Genomic DNA, 14,402 nt, shown 5'->3' on the forward strand with positions numbered 1-14,402 from the left:
CTTTTAAAATTTAAGCTTTAGAGTCTAATAAAATAAATGAGAATGTATGTGCTGACCACTGAGGACTTCCAGAGAAGTGGATGAATAATAGATAAGGCAGAGCAAAGAATTCTTTCCTCTTAAAATACTATGTTAATACCCTGTAATATCTGCAGGCACATGGGAACAATGGTCTAATCTGAATCTTTAATGTGTATAAAAGCAGATTCATTTAATTTTATTAGTGTTTTCCAAAAGGACATTTTGGAAAGTTTTCATCGGCAGGCAACAAGCATTACATTTGAAACACAGATGATGAATGACTGGTAGGTTGTGTGAGAACTTCAGCCCTTAGCTACTCAGGAAAAAACCTTTTCCCTTTCAGTTTTAAATTATTTTACCCTGTTTGACATGCCTGCCTCTTTCTCACTGTCTCACACTTTCTTACCTCCTATAATATGCCTCCTATTTCCTAAATAAACATGGCCATAGTCACCTGCTTTATTGCATCAATATAGGGTGCAGACAAAAGTGACAATTTTTGCCAAATCTGGCCACAGAAAGCAGTCTTTAGCCATGACCAAACACAAGTGCACAGCTGCAGACAGCTTTGAAAATGGCCAATCAGGTGAAAATCTGACCCCTCATTGCAAGAGGTATCAGATAAAAACAATTTTAAAATGTATCATCTTCTGCAACTTGCGTCTGTGGAGCTCCCAGCCTCTTGCTGTTTTCAGAATGGGAGGGGGCGAAAGGGAGTGGAAGGAGTTAATTCTTGGGGGGTTTTAACCTCCACCCCGGAGTATGGGACAGGTGTATTGGAGCCCCCCCCCCACCTAATTCACCTGTATCACCCGTCAGCACCAGATGGGAAACCCCCAAAACAACCTCCCTACGCTGCCTTTCCTTTCCCTCCCATTCTGAAAACAGTGAGCACTGGCAGAGAGCAGTTCCCCTTGCCCACAGTTAGATTCCCCTCTCTGCTGGAACCAACAGTGAACTTCTGTTTGGTCCGGGACAACATTGTAACTCAGAGTACTTTGCAGAACATGGTCTGAGTTACAGCTGGGAGCTACACATCTGGCTGCACCCTAGAAAAAGTGGAAACTGGGACTGGAAGAATTTCCTGATTCAGTGAGCCCAGTCTCCTGGCTAGCTGAAAAAAACCACATAACACTAAAACTGATCAAGCTCCATCTTAAAAGTAATTTGAATTTTCTTTGCTCCCACTGGTTCTTCCAGAAGGCTATTCCAGACCCTCACTGCTCTGATAGTTAGAAACCCTCTCCTGATTTCCATCCTAAATGTGTTTATGGCCAGTTTCTACCCACTTATTCTTGTCTCAGTCTTGTCCTTTAACATACATAGTTCTACATTAACTCCTTGGTGCTTACCCTCCTGACATCTTCATGCATAGTAATCAGATCCCTGTTCAGCTATCATTTTGTTGGGTGAAGACTGACTCTCTATGCCCCGGCCTCCTCTCCTTGGTCTAACTCCAAGTTCACCTTTTCTGAACCTGGGTGAGTACAGTATTCCAGATGAGGTCTTATCAGGATATTGGGTGATAACATTAATACTCCCCCTCTCTCTGGAAACACTTCTCCTGATACATATGGACTTTGTATAGACATTCAGTTTCTCCTGGGAAAAAGAGTAAAAATGGCCACTCCAGGAGAAAAATAACCTGTGAACAACCAGGGTTAAATCACTCCCAAGAAAGTTTATCCTAGGAGAGGCAATGTCTGAATATGCCGTGGCTTCATCAGAAGAAACACAGTCACATAATCCTCCAGCACCCACCTCCCCTGTCCAGGAGATAGTGTGTTACTGCTCCAGCAGGGAGCAGAGTGTGCCTCCTTCACATTATACTGCAGGGAAACACAGACTGACCATAAGGCAATTTGGATCAGTCTATCAGGGCTGCCCTATGCTGTTATTTGCTACTATCTGCTGTCAGGCAGACTAAGGGAGCCTGCAGAGCACACTGAGATGTGTGCACAGAATCCAGCCTCCCTCCTCCCTGCCCTCCAGGCCAACTTCCTCACAGCTACAGTGTCAGCACTGGTAGCTCTCTGCTCTTCAGGGCCTCACAACTTGGATGTCTGTACATGTGGCTCTGGGTAAGTTCCTCTAGCAGGACAGCAAACCTGGGAGAGTTCTCCCAGACTATTTGCATGTGTGAATACAGTATAGGATTACATTTGCCTTTTTCATGGCCGCATCATGTTGATAACTCACGGACATCCTACAATTGACTGGCACTCCCAGGTTTGTCATTTTAAAATGAGTCATTTGAAGTTTAATATTTTCCTTTTGCATGCTCTCCACAAGCTAACCCCACCTGCTTATTGTCTCTCATTCAGTAACAAACTGGAGAGTACCAACTCCGGATAGCCCATAAGACTAAACTCAGCTCACTGGCTAATTTTTCAAACAAGCACCTTTATACTTCCTCCCATGTTACATAGGCTTCTCATTAACCTTCCTCAAAACGCTCCTTAAAACTGTCCTTTACAAGGATGCATGTAGAAAAACCTGAAAACAGACTAGTGGTGTACTAGCTTCACTGATTATCATACTGACCAACACTGTCTCATTGTTTCCTTGTTCCCCCTCTCTAGCCATCTGTAATTTCTTGGCTTACCCTTAGCCCCACAGTTCTTTGTGACACACAATTATTAGTCTGTATACATACAGTGCCTAGCATACTGGAGACCTAGTCTATGGCTGGGACTCTTAGGCTGCATCCAGATGAACGCAGCCATGTGGTGTGGTACTACAGACCCAACCGCACTTTCAGGTGTTTCCCACATTGCTACCTTGAAGCAAAAGGGGGCGGGGGCTGACCCTGGAAATCCAGGGTCCAAAAAAACCCATGCAGAAAAAAAGCAGGTTGCTGCCCAAAACTGGAGCCTGGCCAGCCACAGCCACAGCCACACTCCAGCTGCCAGCCAGCTTCCAAGCTGCAGGAGTGACATGGCTGCACCTTCTCTAGCCATCAGGACCCCAGGTAAGGCCGCTGGGACCAGCACAATTGCTGGCCCCAGCCTCCCCTACCCCACCCAAGGTAACCTACCGCATGTCAGAGGGGAATCAAACATCCACGCTCATCTAGATGTGGCCTCAGATGCTGTGGCAGCAGCAAGCACAATAACAGACTGTAAAATTCCTTGCAAAATTTGGAGTTTCCCTGAAAACGTATGGCCCCCATGAAAATAGTGGGATACAAGTCCCCTTGATCACAGGCTTTATGAGTCTCATTACACATGCAAGCACACACCAGAAGCACAGGCTTTTCAGGTGACTTGCAAACAACCCTTTCACAAAAAGAGCCTGCTCTTTCTTTTATAGGTGTGAACACGTTCATTAAGTTTTAACGAGGTGCCATTCTCACAAGCAAGGGAAAAACATTACCAGCCAACTCACAGAACTGCTCTGCCGTGGCAGTGCAATCCATATAATGGTTGCGCATATGCAAAGCTATTTTAACAGAAAAGCAGAATGAAAATCCCAACACACTGGGATATGTCAAATAAATCCAGTTAGGGAAACCCTTCACTTGTAGTAAAACTGTTCTGAGAAAACAATGATTTTAGTGTAATAAGATTGGACTGTGCCTAGAACAAGAGTTCTGCATCATGTACTCAGTCTGAACTGAATCAGGGTTTTGTGATACATTTAAGGACAGTCTGGTGTTTGTCACTGACATAAAGGAAGAGGAAAGAGCTGGGGACCATTTAACACAGCCCTTTCAACTACTTGGCACTCCAGAGTTTGGTGTGTCCACTGCTGGCGAAGAGCATGTTGCATGGAAAATCTGACTCAGGGCAATTTTAGGAGTTAAGAGGCCCTAGAGAGATGGATTTAAGAGACAGGGAAGGGAAGATGGGGGCAGGGTGCGGACTGGCCTTGAAATATCTGCCAGAAAAGAAAATCCCACAGCTTCAAACTGAGCAGCTCATATTTTGAATGCAATGCTCCTGAATCCTGATCTCAGACTTTGAATGGTGACTACAATGAGGAACTTTCCAATTTACTGTGTGTGCTATCCATCTGTGCTCTCATCAGGTCACTGCAAAGCATCAACATGTCTAAAAAGAGGGGTGTTGTTGGATACTCCTTTTTGTGCACCACTGACAGTTGCTTTAATCTGTGAAGGCAATAGGGTCGACAGGCGTCACGGGGGATGCAAGCACAGCCCAGAACCTTCATTGCGGCTTTTGGTGACCGAGGAGGAGAGAAATCCAGCCAGATTTCCAGTCATCTCTCTTTGTAACATAATTACCATTTATTTATTCATATACTTGTATATTACATTAGCGCCGAGGGCCCTTGGTGACTGGCTCCTTTTGCTAGCTTCTCTACCCGCATACAATTAAGAGAGAATTCCCACTCCAAAGAGAATACGCGCACTATTTCTGTACCACGGAAAAGAAACTAGATTCATTATGGAGCTTGAACATGATGCATGTTCTCAAAGGGCCTGACCTTTGTGTGATACGATGAACTGAAACTGACAGACTGAGACGATAACGCTAACTTTGTGGAAAAACAAACCAGGGAAGGGTTTTAAAAATAGGAATTGCTTTGAAATAAAGAAAAAAATAAATGGAATAAGAGCAAAACCTTTTTCAGTTGTGTAACCATTATGGAAATTTTTTTATACAATATTTTACCAATAGTACCCAATCCTAAATGCGAGGAAGGAAGTCTGAAACACCCAACAGACAAAGGGATTTTTTTTTCATATATGGTAGAAATGCCATAAGAATTTAAAGCAAAAGATGACATAGCACTTTTAGTAAGCCGAACTTGTACTGTAGCAAAAAGGTCACCCAAAAGGGAGTTACTGACTGGGGGAAGGGCACATTGATAACCTCTTCCAACCTGAATATTTGGGAATTTACAGATGACTTTGGTTTTCATATTTTTGCAAAAGACTGGAAATCTCAGTTAAAGAAGGAAGAACAACTTAAAGCCTTGCTTGTGGGAAAAGGTGTCATTTCTGAATTTACCCTAAAAGAGAAAACTCCCTCCACAAGAATACCTTTTGGACCAGCGATAGCAGACGCTTCCTTGACCACAGCAGTTGAGACCAGGTATTCTGTGGCCCCCAGATCTTTTCATGATCATGCCTTCTCTGAAACAAATATAAGGATGGTGAAGAATTAGTGAGTTGATATTGTATGTCAAAGTGTTATAAACACTTACCAGGGACTGTACATGTTCTTGACTGCATGCAATGGACCACATTTATCCTAAGTGTAAACCAGTGATTCTCAACCAGCACTGTGTGTCACCCTTGGGTGCAGAGCCATCCCAGGGGTGTGCAGGGCCAGCAGGTGGTGAGCGGCCAGAGCATGAAGTGAGGGGAGAAGTGGAGAGTGGCCAGAGTATGGAGCTGGCAGCGCATAGTGGCTACAGCAGGGCCCAGGGCAGTCGCCCCGATTTGCCCCCCAGGGACGACCCTGCTTGGGTGCTCTGAGATCCGTTTAAGGGTACCTCAGGGTGCATGCCATGTTAGCACTGTTAGGTGTGCAAACATGATTCACAAGATAAATCCAGAGATTTCAAATAGGAATCCATAATATTAAAAACATTCTGACCTGTTGTGGTCTTTCTGAGTTCTTTGAGCCAGGAAAACTGTTCTATTATTTTTCTGTAGTCAAAAATCAAGTGAACACTATGAGTTAGTGTTTTCCAAGGGGCACCTTGAGTCTAAGAAGGATGAGAACCACTGGTATAAACTCTACTGAAGTCAGCGAAGGTCTGAAACTGGCTGTGGGAGTCTTGCAATACAAGGTGCTCTCCCTTTTGCATTCTTTTCTATTTCCAAAAGATGTGACATTTCTTGGTGAATAGTAACACATGTTTATCATCAAGTATAGAGGATACTCCAATTATCTGCCAGAAAGGCATGGAAACTATCATTTTAGACTGCATCTTTATGAAAAGATGCTCTTGATGAAATGCAACTCAAAAAGATTTTCAACTTACATTCCCTTTGGCCCTAGGTCATGGATGAATGACAGCTGACTTACACCAATGAATTCCATCTGGAAAACAAAAAGGCCCAATTATTCATGCTTCAGAAACCACAAAACAGCTTGTTTAGTAAACAACATTGATAATAAAAAAGAATATACTGCCAGAAAAACATGGAAAAGCCTAACAAAACATTCACTGCCTCTTAGATCTCTCTTTAGAGTACTGAAGTCAGTAAAAGTCTTTCTACAAGCCATGGATCAGGCTTTAATGAACACAATCATGGCAGCTGAGTCAATTTTTATGATGTGTGGTGCAGCATGAACTAAGAACCCATTAGAAACTTCACCTCTAGTCTGCTGGGTCAACTTCATCCCAAGTTAGTACTATAGTTATAAATTGGCAATTTCTTGATGGGTGCCTGCCTACTGACCTATGTGGACTGAATTGCCTCCTTTTGTTCAGTTTCTACTGGATGCGAGTCTGTATTATGCCAGGCTATTCCATACCTGACACAATACAGAAGGTAGGAAATAAATGGACATAAAGAATGAGTGTGGATAGATACAAGTTGTTAACGTAACTTGGAAATCTGATCAACTCAATGTACTATATTTAGATTTGTCAATAGATGTCAGTTCAAAAACTAACCCCCATAACCCAAATGCCTAAGGCTATCAAGAAAGATTACAGTAGGATATGAAGACGAGCAGCAACAGTCTGCTTGCCATTAAGAAAGTAGTGACAATACACTCCATGCCTTCACGTAAATTTAAAGGAAGAATTTTAAGTGATTTCAACCACCCTGGCTTTTCTTAGCACAGTAAAATAGATTCTGCTTCTCTTTAGTCTCAGATCACAAAGTGAATGTGAATTAGAGCAACCTGTGTAGTTGACAGCGAGAACAAAATCTGACCACCGTGATACTGAATTAAGTGGACTTCAGACACATTTTTTCATGAGGTCAACTTGCCAAAGTATATAAACACACAGAAAGGGGGAAAAAAGGAGGAAACTTTCTTGTTTAGTCAGACAACAGTAACACAGAAAGAAGAACCGAGTTTTTTAATACAATAGTTTGCCAGCTAGAGCTTAACAGAGTAAAGTCCAAATCCTGGAACCACACACACAGCTGCAGCTGACCTCATCAAACCAGCAATGGAAGCTGCATGCAATCCAGGTCAGAATTCAAATCAGCAGGACTCTTTATAGCATCGTTTCTCATTTGTGAAGTCTACACTACCTTCCTCAGAGATGCACAGCTGGCAAAGGAATGCAGCCTTACCAAGGGTGTGTACAGATGTGCTTGGTACACATTTTACAGAGCTGTAATGTAGAGCACTTTTAATAGACTCTAAAGTTACAGTACTCTGAAACATGACAGAAGTGCAGTGTTTGGTGGAGGGGGCAGGGAGCTGAGGCGGGTTGTGAGCCTCCCTGCACTTTCCAGGTTAGGAGGCAGGGGGTGATCTACAGCCCCCTGGGGCTTCTGAACTGGCCAGAAATATGACCAGAATATAGACATTATCTGACGTGCTGTCAGCTGCTAGAGTGCTATAAAATACAGCGCTTCAAATTTAATACCTCATTTAACAAGGGTTAATTTAAAAGTGCTATACTTATTTTTAAAGTGCTGTGTACTTCTGTTAAATCATGGCAATAAAGCACTTTAATGGCAAAAAAGCAACTTCTGTACACCCCAAAGCTTGGTAAGGGGCTACACCTTCCCCCTGGCCTAAGAAAAATCCCCCCAAGCTTCAAAGCCATATTGCAAAAGGCAAGTCAGCAATTACCAATCCATGAAGAACCCAACAGATGAAACTGGTTTGACATGAGGTGGATCACAACACACCTGGGGCCTGATCCCTACTTTGAATAACAAGTAACTGTAGAAGTAGCTCCACAGTCTGATCTCAGTGGTGCTGCTGAGATGCTGTAAGATGGTATGACAAAATGTGGGTTAGGGTGGCAGAAATGGGCCCACAGGGCTAAAATGAGCTGTTATACTTGTATGAAATAATAATAGGGTATAACGGTGTTGGACCAAGAAAAAGCCTCTGGGAAAAAGCTGCAACTCAGAGGCACGATTCCCTCCTCCTTTTGCTTTTGTCCTTGTAAAGGAGAGGGAGCAATATTTTGCTACAGCATTTTTCAAAAAATAGGTTCAAAAAACCTCGGTAAATCCAGCCAGCCCTACTGAACTACCACATTTGGAGAGTCACACACTGACCAAGACCATGCTGAAAAAGTTTGTACAAGATGGTATCTGTTTCCTGAACTGATTTCCCGCTTCTTTTGTGATTTCATCATGTTATTGTGAGGACAATAGGACAAACTGTTTTATGCTTTTATTGAACTGGGATTCATTTATTCCTTTTGTGTGTTCTAGATGAGGAATCATAGTGTCCTAGAGTTCGAAGGTAGATTAAGGGCCACCTAGTACAACTTCCTATAGAGATGTAGAACTCACAGTTCCTAAACCATCCTAGGCAGATGCCTACTCTTGAAAGCATCCAATGAAGGAGATTCTCTGACTTTTTCAGGCAGCTTGTTCTATTATCGTACTGGTCTCACAGTTAGGAAGTTTCTCTGGAGGTTGAAACTAAATCTATGTTGCTGTTGTTTAGATATTGCCTCTTTTTCTGCCCTCAGTGGTAAAGCAGAACACTTTTTCTCCCTCTTCTTCATGGCAGCTTTACAAATATTTGAAAACTTTCCCCCCTTAATCCTCTGCTCTCCAACCTAAATAAATACTGTGCCTTCAACCTGTCTTCATACAGCTGGCATTCCAACCTTTTTACCCTTTATTTCTCTGCCTCTAGAACATCCCCAGGTTCTCCACACCTTTCTTAAAATGTTGTATCCAGAAATGAACGTACGTCAGCTGATGCTTGAACAGCTTATGTACCATGTAAGCCTTTAATGTGAGGCTTAAAATGGGCATTAAGTAGTTTCTTAGCTCTTAAGCAAATTTCAGTACTGCAGAAAGTGCTGATCAGATCAACCACCCTGTGAAGAATCAGGCCTCTCGTGTTGAGCACCCGGAACTTAAGGCATACAAAATCACTTGCACCTTTTGAAAACCTTAGAAATTAGAGCAGGTTGTTATGTATAGAGCATTTAGTACTAAAAAAGGGAAAGAATAATGGTGACTACAGCACACCAGTGACACCTGGGGGGGGCACATGCCCCCCCAGATTTCTGTGCTGACAGTGAGGCACTGGTGTAGATATGGGGCTGCAGCCTGGCTGAAGCCACTGCCTGGCAGCAGCAGCAAAGACAGTGGTGCAGAGTTGTTCCCTCCCACTGCAGCAGCAGTGTGGGGTTGTGCTCCCGTACTTAAGCTGTTACCTATGCTACAGAAGGAAATGAAAGGCAAGTAGTGAAGAGGAAATTACCACTCAGAGCAAATGAAGATCACAGCAGAATATTGTCCAGCATTACAGCCGTCAGGCCCCTCCACCTAACCAGTCTTTACTGATAACCACGGTGCCACAGAGATAGCCCCATGTGCCTCTCTGGTAGCCAGGGAGAAATGCCATATGAGATCCTTAGAGCCCAATTTAGCCCACAGTTATGTATGTGTATAAACAACTCCCAATGATATCCCATAACACATGTGAACATCCCAAAAGCAAAACTTGGATTTTTGGTGCCAATCCTGCAAACACATACTTTCGTGTTTTTCTATATAAACACTGACTTCAAGGACATTCTCAGAAGCATAAGGCAGATTAGTGTTTGCAGGAGCCTTCATTAGTAACAATTCAGTAGATTCCAGCAAAAGTTTTTTAGCACAGTTGGGAAAAAACCCTGCGTAAGTGATATTCATATTATTATTTATTAAATATTGGTATTAGTCCAATCCTTTCATCCAAGGAGCTCATAATTCACAAAAAAAAAGCTGAAATAAAGGACAGTAATTTAGCAGCACCCTTTCATCTCCTTTCCATTGGCATGCTTACACTACCCAGCTGTTTTCATGGTGCCTGGCCATCCCACTCAGGTTTCAGAGTGAGCTGCAGCAGAATATTTAAATTATGAGATAGGGGGTTGAGGCATTCAGTTTCAGGGATATCGTTGTAACAAGGGGAAAAAAAAGGCATGACAGGTCAGTCAAAGGAGAAGAGCAAATGAACTATGAAGGTGGAGAAACAGCTGCAAAATAGAGGAGACACATTTTTAACCATCATTTTTTGCCTGCTGACCCAAGGACTGATGATTTATTTAAGCAGGATTTTAAAAAAGATTGCTTATATGACACTCAGTATTTTAAGTAGGATTCAGCACTTGCAAAGTCAGTTGTTCACTCTAGCTCCTGCTTTTATTTTTAGGGTAGTTCTTGCTATAAAATAAAAAGTTACATGATGTGTTCATGTTAACATCATTCTACAATAGTGTTCCAAGTATTTCATATATAGAAACCTGGATTCACAGTAAGCATGATATTCCAACATTATTTTTGTGTACTACACTTCAGTGTCCTGTAATCAGATTTTAATGTAGGGCTCTACATAGGAGCAGAGGTCTTCACTCACAGATCCAACCACATGGCCACAGCCTAATATAGCAGTCATATTTGTGCATGAGAGCTATTTTTTTTTTTAACTACAGAGTTAGGCAGTTGATTTGGTTTAACTTAAGATCTGATTTAATAAGGCCTATCCAATGGCTGAATGGACACACTTCATAGTTTCATAGTTAGCAGGGTCCGAAGGGACCTGAGCAGATCATCAAGTCCGACCCCTGCCATGGCAGGAAAGAGTAGTTGGGTCAAACGACCCCAGCAAGGTGTTCGTCTAGCCTCCTCTTAAATACCCCAGGGTAGAAGCCAGCACCACTTCGCTTGGAAGTTGGTTCCAGATCCTAGCCACCCTGACCGTGAAGTAGCGCCTCCTGATATCTAGCCTGAATCTACCCTCTGCCAGCTTGTGACTATTATCTCTGGTCACTCGTGGTAGTGCTCGGGGGAACAGGGACTCTCCCAATGCATGCTGATCCCCCCTGACTAGTTTATAACAGGCCACAAGATCCCCCCTCAGTCTTCTCTTGTGGAGGCTGAACAGGTTCAGGTCCTGTAGCCTCTCCTCATAGGGCCTGCCCTGCTGTCCACTGATCATGCGAGTGGCCTCCTCTGGACCCTCTCCATGTTGTCCACATCCCTCTTGAAGTGCGGCACCCAGAATTGGATGCAATACTCCAACTGCGGCCTGACCAGTGTCACATAGAGCGGGAGGATCACCTCCTTGGACCTGCTCGTGATACATCTGTGGATGCATGACAAGGTGCAGTTGGCCTTCCTGACTGCATCCCCACACTGCCGGCCCATGTTCACCTTGGCATCAATGACGACTCCAAGATCCTTTTCTGCCTCTGCACTGACAAGAAGGGAGTTCCCCAGCTTATATTAGTTTAATGGAATGTATACTGGTTAAGCTAAAAAATCTTTTAAACTCCTGCAGTTTAAACTAAAAGCCAATGAAATCCATGGAGTGTTTCCACAGACTTCAGATCAAACCTATAGATAGGACTTCACAATACTGATCTAACTGTCCCAATTACAGAAATAAATGTGGAGAAAATACAGAAGTACAGGTAACGGTTCTGAAGAACTTTATTACTTTACATGGAGAGGACTGGGAAATTAACCACATTTATTTATTTATTTATTTATTTTAAAAGGAGGTGGCTCTCACAAAGCCTGCTTTCTGATCATGATGCACAAAGCACGTTACAGCTTTAAACAGTGATGATTGAGCACACTATACTTTTCAGTTTGCATGCAAAACACCTAGACATTCAGTGTAATTCAAAGCATTATACAAATTAATTCTACAGTGGTTCAAATCCCTGAGCTACTCAAAGATGGAAAGAGCTACAAGCAAGGTATGCAATTCAAATTCTTCAGGTCATGCCAGGGCCTTTCCTGTGTGGTTAGTACAAAAAATAACAAAATCCATAACTGATAAATAATAGCTCAACCACAACTTCTAAATAAAAAACATAGTCAAAATGAACAGAATCATCCTGATCCATTGTTAAAATGTCTCTTACAGACAGAACTGGCTTGAGGAGAATCTCTCTAAGGTTCATGGTCCTATAAAGAATATGGGTCAACTGGCCTTTGAGACTAATTCTGATAGGCCCCATATCTGAATGGAAAAGTACATAAGCCAAAGGCTAATCTGAACTGTAGCACACAGATCTGAAGTGTCTAATTCACACAAGCCAAAATTTACCTCCAAATCAAAACAACTACAACATTCCTCATCTTGCTATCAATTTAGGATGGTGAACTTTCAAAAACACCCCCAAAGCTGTACCACATTCTACACTCAGCAGCAGAGCCAACATCCTATGATAAGTTCTCAAAGTTCTTCTTCTACTCATGTCTTTGTCAAACTAGATGTTTTTCCAGACTTGTGCACAAGTGATGGCTCTTTCTATTGCTGCAGTGAGGTCCTCCTTTGTACAGGTCTTACCAAGGAGTCAGCAAACAAGCAGGTGCTCCATAGTATGCACTGCACTGGCACTACATTTCATTAGAATAGCCCCATTTGATCATGTTTGGTTTTGATCTTTCAGTTTGTTTGTGGAGGCAATTCAGGCACTACCATTTTGGCCAGTCCAGATCAGCCCCTCTGGGAAGGTTCTCCTGGGGTTCTAGGTCCATTTCAGAACACTTGATTGTACATAATCTTTCTTTCCATAACCTCAGTTGCACCCTGACGGCCGTCACAGCAATTGTGCAACACTGGTCACAAAACTCCTTTGCATTTTAAGCTGTTTAGTTACTTCTGTGTGACCATAGAGTGGATGCATGCAGTCTTCCTTCTGCCATAATCTTTCTTTTTGACTCACTACCTTTCTTCTCATATGAGGTAGTGCAATGCTAGTCAGTAAGTACAAGCTAACCTTTGACATCCTGTTATTTCAGAGCAGCTGTAGTTTAGAATTGGGTCTAGTTTCTTGGCATGAAATGATTGTTCCCATACTGGATATGCATACTCTGCAGTGGGGTAACACAAGGCAATAGCAGTGCTTTGAATGTAGCTCAGTTTGCTCCCACTTTTGAGGTGACTGAATTACGAAGTATGTTGTTGCAGGCACTGACTTGCCCTTTTGTCTTCTCTACATGAACTTTGAAAGTTAGTGCTTGGCCCAATGTAACCCCCAAGTACATAGAGTTCGGGTGATTAGTCAGCGAGATTCCATCCCAGGTGATGTTTAATTTCTGTTTGGCTTCTCTATGGCATAGGTGAAAATCTATGACCTGCATCCTGGTTGGCTTGGTGCGAAGCTGGTTCTTACTGCAGTAACCTAAGAGGTTGTTAAATGTACATGTAAGTCTGTTCTTGATGGTGGCAAAATCCTTCTCTTGTGACATGATGCGCAGATCATCAACACGGAGCCATCGATGCTCATTGGAAGGAGCATTTTGAAGACCTTCGCAAATCAAGACTCTGTTGTTGACGAGAGCGTTCTCAACTCCATCCCACAACACCTGATCAGAGCCCTCGATGAGGTGAGGAAGGCCATCAAGCAGATGAAAAACAACAAGGCATCTGGAGCAGAATGAATCCCCACAGAAATCTTCAGGCAGGGGGCGGGAAGAGGAAAGGAGTTCATATCACAGCTTCATGCCCTCATCTTAAGGATCTGGAATGATGAGAAAATCCCAGACAACCTCACAGATGCCATGATTGTGACAATCTTCAAGAAAGGAAACAGGTCTGGCTGTGGAAACTACAAATAGATTGCCTTGCTGTCCACCACAAGGAAGACCATTGTGAGAACCCTCCTAAACCATCTCTTTCCACTTGCTGAAGAGCTCCTCGTGGAATCTAAGTGTGGGTTTAGGGCATCAAGACGCAAAACTGACATGGCCATCTCTCGCAGCAGGCCAGCATCAATGAAGAAATCCAACAATGCCTCAAACGTGCAAGAGCAGTCTTTGGGCACCTGAAAAAATGGGTGTTCAAAGATCACAACATCAGATCTGAAACCAAGCTCATGGTTTATCAGGCAGTTGTGAACCACACCTTGCTTTACAGAGCTGAGACATGAACAACAGACAGGAGACACCTGAAGTCACTGGAGATGCACCACCAGTGCTGCCTGCAGAAGACCCTCTGAATCCAGTAGGAAGATAGACACACCAACATCAGTGTCTTCCTGCAAGCAAACACCACAAGTATTGAGGTGATGATCATCCAACACCAGCTTTGCTGGGCCAGCCATGTCACCTGGACGTCTGACTCCAGGCTCCCAAAGCAAGTTTTATTCTCCCAACTCACCAAAGGCATAAAGTCAAGAGGAGGGCAGAAAAAGTGCTTCAAAGATGTTTTTGAGGTCATCTTTAGACAAATGCAACATCAATATCAACTCATGGGAAACGATCACCCAGGATCACCTGAAGGAAGAGTCTGATACAG

At 43.1% G+C, this 14,402-nt stretch overlaps 1 protein-coding gene across 3 annotated transcripts in view; it reads right to left on the reverse strand.

Moving 5' to 3' along the window:
• The window catches only part of PLD1 (phospholipase D1), a 119,111-nt gene that overhangs the window by 58,589 nt on the left and 46,120 nt on the right, over positions 1-14,402 (reverse strand). For all 3 annotated transcript variants that reach the window (XM_090050913.1, XM_090050915.1, XM_090050912.1), the window contains exons 7-8: positions 5,980-6,038; positions 5,030-5,122 (exon numbers count right to left, since the gene is read on the reverse strand). In XM_090050913.1, the coding sequence (XP_089907039.1) occupies positions 5,030-5,122; positions 5,980-6,038 (152 nt within the window). The remainder of the gene's footprint in view (positions 1-5,029; positions 5,123-5,979; positions 6,039-14,402) is intronic.

Source organism: Crocodylus siamensis, chromosome 6, assembly GCF_052110815.1.
Source record: "Crocodylus siamensis isolate JL-2025a chromosome 6, ASM5211081v1, whole genome shotgun sequence".
Classification (NCBI taxonomy): Eukaryota; Metazoa; Chordata; order Crocodylia; family Crocodylidae; genus Crocodylus; species Crocodylus siamensis.